Source organism: Adiantum capillus-veneris, chromosome 29, assembly GCF_014529385.1.
Source record: "Adiantum capillus-veneris isolate H3 chromosome 29, ASM1452938v2, whole genome shotgun sequence".
Taxonomy (NCBI): Eukaryota; Viridiplantae; Streptophyta; class Polypodiopsida; order Polypodiales; family Pteridaceae; genus Adiantum; species Adiantum capillus-veneris.
The window spans coordinates 22,152,876-22,160,903 of NC_140959.1; the positions used below are offsets into that span (position 1 = coordinate 22,152,876).

Consider the following 8,028-nt stretch of genomic DNA (forward strand, 5'->3'; position numbering starts at 1 on the left):
TACACTCTGCCCAGACACACCTAATTAACACTTTACCAGACAGAAAATTGGCACCTCAAAGCACATGATAGATTAAGTTAAGAGCCCAGTGTCAGAGTAAATACAAGCAGTTTGACAACAAGAATGGCCTGTGCCGACTTTTCTCACTACAAAGTTCAAACGCTCCGACAAACAAGTACATCTGTCTACAATGCAGGTCATACCTACCACTCCACATCAGCACAACCTATGACTACTTTTGGAAGTGCTCCATGCACGCACACCCAGCGGCAGAGGCATCTCTGTGGCGAAGAAAGCAGCAAGAACGCATCACAAAACAGGGAGTGAAGATCCAGGAACAGGCCAAAGAAGATATTAAGAACACAACTCAATACGCCATTTTGAAAGAAAGTGTTAGCCCTTTTCTGCTCACCAGAGAATTCGATGCAAAAACAGACATTTCAAAAGCTGTGATGCAAGACTGCCAGTAACAAGTCAGAAGGTGGGGATGATGTCAAGTCAGCATGCCCCTGTAGCCATAGGCAACAAGAGCTATAATGGCCAAAACAGAGATCCATGACCCCACGGAAGCAAGCTAACCTCATAAACTTGGGTCTTAATTTCATCAATCTCGTTATCTTAGAAAGTATACACTCTGCCCAGACACACCTAATTAACACTTTACCAGACAGAAAATTGGCACCTCAAAGCACATGATAGATTAAGTTAAGAGCCCAGTGTCAGAGTAAATACAAGCAGTTTGACAACAAGAATGGCCTGTGCCGACTTTTCTCACTACAAAGTTCAAACGCTCCGACAAACAAGTACATCTGTCTACAATGCAGGTCATACCTACCACTCCACATCAGCACAACCTATGACTACTTTTGGAAGTGCTCCATGCACGCACACCCAGCGGCAGAGGCATCTCTGTGGCGAAGAAAGCAGCAAGAACGCATCACAAAACAGGGAGTGAAGATCCAGGAACAGGCCAAAGAAGATATTAAGAACACAACTCAATACGCCATTTTGAAAGAAAGTGTTAGCCCTTTTCTGCTCACCAGAGAATTCGATGCAAAAACAGACATTTCAAAAGCTGTGATGCAAGACTGCCAGTAACAAGTCAGAAGGTGGGGATGATGTCAAGTCAGCATGCCCCTGTAGCCATAGGCAACAAGAGCTATAATGGCCAAAACAGAGATCCATGACCCCACGGAAGCAAGCTAACCTCATAAACTTGGGTCTTAATTTCATCAATCTCGTTATCTTAGAAAGTATACACTCTGCCCAGACACACCTAATTAACACTTTACCAGACAGAAAATTGGCACCTCAAAGCACATGATAGATTAAGTTAAGAGCCCAGTGTCAGAGTAAATACAAGCAGTTTGACAACAAGAATGGCCTGTGCCGACTTTTCTCACTACAAAGTTCAAACGCTCCGACAAACAAGTACATCTGTCTACAATGCAGGTCATACCTACCACTCCACATCAGCACAACCTATGACTACTTTTGGAAGTGCTCCATGCACGCACACCCAGCGGCAGAGGCATCTCTGTGGCGAAGAAAGCAGCAAGAACGCATCACAAAACAGGGAGTGAAGATCCAGGAACAGGCCAAAGAAGATATTAAGAACACAACTCAATACGCCATTTTGAAAGAAAGTGTTAGCCCTTTTCTGCTCACCAGAGAATTCGATGCAAAAACAGACATTTCAAAAGCTGTGATGCAAGACTGCCAGTAACAAGTCAGAAGGTGGGGATGATGTCAAGTCAGCATGCCCCTGTAGCCATAGGCAACAAGAGCTATAATGGCCAAAACAGAGATCCATGACCCCACGGAAGCAAGCTAACCTCATAAACTTGGGTCTTAATTTCATCAATCTCGTTATCTTAGAAAGTATACACTCTGCCCAGACACACCTAATTAACACTTTACCAGACAGAAAATTGGCACCTCAAAGCACATGATAGATTAAGTTAAGAGCCCAGTGTCAGAGTAAATACAAGCAGTTTGACAACAAGAATGGCCTGTGCCGACTTTTCTCACTACAAAGTTCAAACGCTCCGACAAACAAGTACATCTGTCTACAATGCAGGTCATACCTACCACTCCACATCAGCACAACCTATGACTACTTTTGGAAGTGCTCCATGCACGCACACCCAGCGGCAGAGGCATCTCTGTGGCGAAGAAAGCAGCAAGAACGCATCACAAAACAGGGAGTGAAGATCCAGGAACAGGCCAAAGAAGATATTAAGAACACAACTCAATACGCCATTTTGAAAGAAAGTGTTAGCCCTTTTCTGCTCACCAGAGAATTCGATGCAAAAACAGACATTTCAAAAGCTGTGATGCAAGACTGCCAGTAACAAGTCAGAAGGTGGGGATGATGTCAAGTCAGCATGCCCCTGTAGCCATAGGCAACAAGAGCTATAATGGCCAAAACAGAGATCCATGACCCCACGGAAGCAAGCTAACCTCATAAACTTGGGTCTTAATTTCATCAATCTCGTTATCTTAGAAAGTATACACTCTGCCCAGACACACCTAATTAACACTTTACCAGACAGAAAATTGGCACCTCAAAGCACATGATAGATTAAGTTAAGAGCCCAGTGTCAGAGTGCAACAAAGATAGGACATACGCTGCAATCAGAGTTTAACAACATATAGAACTACTATTTAGCAAGAAATGTACACGAACAGTCGGCTGAATACCAAGTACCTTCAAAGCTTCCCAAGGTTCCCTTGAAACCATTCACAGAAGCTGCCTCTCTAAAACAAGCACATGAGTCAACTCGGAGAAGAGCCTTAACAGGTTGCTGCGCTGTAGAACCCAAATTGAAGAGCCCACTCAAGTGCACACATACTTATCAACTATCGACACAGAACCATACCAATATCATCTCAGCTAACATGGAGGATGGCATATTGAGTGGTAGTCTGAGGACACACGCCACCAAATAGAGAGCTTCAAGGATTCGATTTGAGCACTATCCGAACGCTTGAGCCTACTGGCTGTTGGTACCACTATGCGGAGGTTGCATATGCCCACCCTGCGGTGGTGAAGTAGCGCTAGCTCCTTGCAGCGGTGGCATTCCACCAGTCTGGGTTGAGGCATAGCCAGGATGGGACGGCACTCCACCAGGCTGAGGAGCAGGAGCAGCCGGCTGTGACGGTGTTCCCCCAGGCCTGTGCTGAGAAGGGACCCACTGTGATGATGGTGATGATGATGACGACGAGGACGTCACTCCCTGTGAGAAGGACCCACCACCGGCATTTGGAGTAGGTCCCTGCTGCTGTGGTGCTGTCCAAGGTCTGTCCACGCTAGCTCCCTGCTGTGATGCATTCCATGCCCTGTTCCGTGCCCGATTCATCATCCTACTCCTGGGCGGCCTGCTTGGTGGGGGCGGATTGTTTGCATTCTCTTCATTCTTCTTAAACACAAACAAAGGCTTGTAGGGCCCAAAGTACTTGTCAATGGCTGCACAAGCTGCATTTTCAGGGAGCGAATCCAAATACTCGTCGATTTTTGGGTCTCGGGGAGGGAAACCAGGCCATGGGCCCAAGTACTTTTCAATCACAGCACACGCTGCACTCTCAGCAACGAGGTCTTTTCCAGATTTCTTCTCTTGGGTACCTTGGGGGCCATAATTTCGACGAGGGGGTGGGGGAGGAGGAGGGGGGGACCTCTCATCCCGCTTGTCCAGCTTTAATGTGGACGGACCAAGATATTTGTCGATCACCTCGGCAGCAGCACTAGTTCTAGGAGGTGGAGGTGCACCCCCCCCTGCTGCAGGACTGGTAGTAGATGAGGCATTGGGCTGATGTGTGTTTTGAGTTCTGGGAGCAGCAGCAACTTGTGGAGGTTGTTGAATGTTCGGCGAGCTGTTGGCAGAGGGGTACGCAGGCTGTTGCGGAGGCATATTCTGTTGCTGTTGTGCCATGTAGCCGCTGCCAGTGGCCTGTTGGCCTTGATATGAATGTGGTGCATTTGATGGGTTGCTTCCTGCCTGTTGTGGCGATCCACTCGTTGAGCAGAAGCACCGTTGCTTCAGACCCCTTCCTCCTCCTCCTACTCCTCCGGAAAGGGAAAGGGCAATCCAACTGTTGTGTTTGGAGAATGAGCTACTCTGCCTGGCAGAGAAAGCCATAGCCTGCACACATTTCCAGCGGCAAGAAGAAGAGCCATACACATTCCGTTGTGCCAGAAAACATCCTACCTGTGGAGAATTGAAAAGCGCGACAGCTCGAGTCGGAGAAGGTCGTGCCCATGCCATCTCTATGCAGTGCTCGAACAGAAAACTCCTAGGGCTATTGTAATCCTACGAAGCTTACCCGGGGAGTTGGCTAGCGGTAAAGGTAAAGCAGAGACGCCCGCTGTGGTTCAACTCCTGGGACTGAATCCCCTACCAAACCAAAATACCCCTCTAATTTGTGGAAATTCCCAAAATACCCCTCAAATTTCAAAAATTCCCAAAATATCCTTGTATCTATTTTTTGTTGGATTGTTCAACATTTTCTAAATTTTTATTCCTTTGTGACAATTGAGATCCGTTTTTGAGTGCTTAAAACGTAATTCGTCACAAATTACCTCGCAAAGAAAGGCAATTGTGTGTAAAAATAATGAAGCAATTCATCTCCAAAACCTATTTAACCAACTCAAATTCTACTTTTAGCATCTTGTATTGATAGACAATCAGTCTTCTTATGAAAAGATACAGTTTGGGAATTTAAGAAATTTGAGGGGTTATTTGGTAATTTTCCCTTTTGATTAACTGGTCTTGCTTGGTGGGCGTTGCTATAGAACATAACAGGACATATGCAGATTGACATCAGGCATCTAGCACTGAAGTGAACAAGTACAAAGTGCATTGGCGAATTTTTAAAAAAGAATTGCATATATGATGATTGGTTACCACTGTAGCTATCTGTAAAATGGTTCAATTTCATGGCATTCTCTACGACTATTTGAGCAATGAGATCAAGGCACAGCTCTTTGTCGTATGTGTTTTGATAGATTTTGGAGCGTAGTTGGTTACTTGCTTAGTTGGTTCTTACTGCTATCACGTCCATTTTTGTGTGAAACAAGAGCGGATGAGTAGAACCAATTAATAGACAACAACAATTGCTCAGCTCGGGACTTGATGAGGATTGGGAAGAAGCACATAGGATTGACTATACAGCAAAGGGCTACTAAAAGGGGTAATTGATCGAGCAAAGTGAAAGGTTATGGTGGATACACAAGAGACGCATTCATGATGAAAAAGATGCTTGATAATACTAGAAGGAAATCCATGTACAGAAAACCTCTTATATATGCATAGAGAGGAATGTAGCTTCTTGACACACAGGTTGACACATAGGCTTGTAGGTGTCTCACATGCATGAAGTCTATGGGCTTTCTTACACATGGCTTGCCAAGTTGTAAGAGGGGTTTCACACACAAGAGTGGATACTTAACAATCGCCCCCTTAAACCTAGGGTCATCCTAGGTATGCATGTATACATATGGCTAGTTCTCTATGAATTCATTAGCTCATTTTTTCACAATGGCATCCTTAGAAATAGGCATGAGTTCACATTTTGATTCATCAAGACGTGGTTCTAATTAGATGCATCATGCTTGGGTTCACACTTGGATACATCCATGCATAGGTTTTAGGGTAGGTCTTACCGCGATTCATGTGCGGTAGTGTCTAAACCCCTACAAAGAGGCATATTATTCATGATAGAATAATGGAATTATGATTTTGTGCCCAAAAATATAAAATGTGTGTACACTTAGTGATGACGCTTCTTTGATGATGTTGTCTTTAATTTTAAAGATAGAAATGTATCCGCTTGTCCTCTCTTTGTCGTGGAATCGAGGGTGTTGTGGTAACGGGCGTTGAAGATCCAACTTGTTGTGCCAATATGACAACTTGATGGCTTCCTTGCAGTTGCTTTCAAGGAGTCTCGGACCTTCTATCCTCTAAGCATCTGCTACCATTCATGATAGGGAAAGATCGTGTGTATCTTAGAAGCTCAAAATCCATGTGGCCTTGCTTGTAGTGTGTGGGCCTTATGTGAAGAGAGGCTACATGTGAAAAGTTGTGTGGGTTAGCACGTGCGCAACTGTTGAGCATGCAAGGCCGCATAGGTGTTGAAGGAGTAGCCATGTGTATGTAGAGCAGTAGCGTGACATGGGTAGCACAAGGAAATAGCTCGGATTCATAAAGGGTTATAACTTAATCATTCTGCTTAAACCCTACTCCTTAACCTACTTTGCCAGTTTTCTGCAAATTGTCATTCACCTTGGTAATAGCGGCCATTTAGTATCTAAACATGGGACCCATCTTACTCTAAATCAAGCGTAATCAAATTTTCTTTATTTCTTGTAGAATGTGTGTGTGTGTGTGTGTGTGTGTGTGTGTGTGTGTGTGTGTGTGTGTGTGTGTGTGTGTGTGTGTGTGTGTGTGTGTGTGTGTGTGTGTGTGTGTGTGTGGGAGAGAGAGAGAGAGTTACGTGTTGTCTTGGTTGTCGATCCACAAAACCAAGTGCCAAAACATATCTGAGGAGGAAAACATTGAGATAAAGGGTTGTCCTCGTGCTAAAGAATGGTTACGTAAAGGAGAACGTTATGCTGCAATATGTAAAATGCATTGCCAAACAAGGACATATATAGATTGACATCAACCACCTAGAAATAAAGTAAACATGTATCGAGTGCATTGAGTACTGCAATACATAAGTTGAACTGCCCAACTATGAGAAAAGAAGTGTGTATCTATTTTATATATAGATAAGGTGATCGAGATTGAGCATATACTAATGAGGAAAACATGTAGCTAAACTAAACTTAAGGAAGCATTGACAAACTCAAAAAATACAAAAAGCTTCAATAGACTATAAAAATTAAACTGCACTATTGACTTGATAATCGTGTACTGGTGTTGTCCATTTGTCCAAGCCGGAGGACATTGTTTGTGTCAAGCTACATAAATTCAATGTGAATAGCTAAACATTTCGTCTTGCAATGAAGTGTCACAAAGTGAAAATGCTAATTATACCATGCACCTCATGCAAAAGTGCCATACAGAAGTATGGTGAAGAGTTGGTAGTGTGGCCTCTCCAAAGATTATAAGAAACCGAAGCCGTGCCATGTCCCGTAGGATTTATATGTTGGACCAAGAAAACACATAGGCATTGGGAATTGGATGCAGATAACAGACCTTGTAGTGTTGTCAAGTTGGAGTCATCAACAAGTGAGCAGTGTAGCCACGGTTGAGCCTCTTGTGGATAAGAGTGGGGCCAAAGGTTGTTATTACTATTAAACCACTAATAAATCTTGCTCAAGTTCATGTGCTTGGTGCCTTTTTGAAGAGCTGCTGTGTCAATTCCTCCTACTCTAGTCTTTGCTTTTGTTAGCATCATCACTGTCAGCATATCTTTTGTATCTATCCTTGCGATTATCATGCTCTTTGTGAATCCTTTAATCACCATCCGTATGGATACAATCCCTTCCACATTCATCTTCTATGGCATGGTCTCTTCGTCCTTCCTACCTTGTCTAACGTGGATCTTCATCATGGTGTTGATCATGTCTAATGCAATCTCCATCATAATCTCTTCCACAAATTCTGCCATGATGTCAATTGTCATCTTCACTTTTGTTATCATGTCTACCATCACCACTGCTTCCATGATGTTGTCTACCATGATCTCCATCATTGTGTCGATCATGTCTATTACAATCTCCATCATGATCTCTTTTATAACTTTTGCTCGACTATCGCATAATTCACTTCGACTATCATGTCTTCCATCACCACTGCTTCCATGATGACACTAAAAAGCACCTGAATATTCAATTTGAGAATTTATTGTAAATTTAAATATCCACATTTGATAAGTGCATTTAGAAACAAATTTTTTGCATTATGTGATTTGTTGCATGGCAGTCTTCTTTGGGATAGTTATGTGCGGTTGGGGCAGAACAAAGTTGGTTGGAGATCATCATCTAGGAGACATGGGGAACCGTTGAGTCATGCTAGTGCAGGA

General features: G+C 43.6%; 1 protein-coding gene across 1 annotated transcript; it reads right to left on the minus strand.

Annotated features, from left to right (window-relative positions):
- Positions 1 to 2,559: 2,559 nt before the first annotated feature.
- On the minus strand, positions 2,560 to 4,389 carry LOC147418885 (uncharacterized). The gene has a single exon (XM_086505649.1). The coding sequence runs from the start codon at positions 4,263 to 4,265 to the stop codon at positions 2,997 to 2,999; it is 1,269 nt and encodes a 422-aa protein (XP_086361775.1). The 5' UTR covers positions 4,266 to 4,389; the 3' UTR covers positions 2,560 to 2,996.
- Positions 4,390 to 8,028: the final 3,639 nt, after the last annotated feature.

Excerpts from the sequence above, each read along its gene's own strand:
- LOC147418885 (XM_086505649.1), bottom strand. The coding sequence starts at position 4,265 with ATGGCATGGGCACGACCTTCTCCGACTCGAGCTGTCGCGCTTTTCAAT.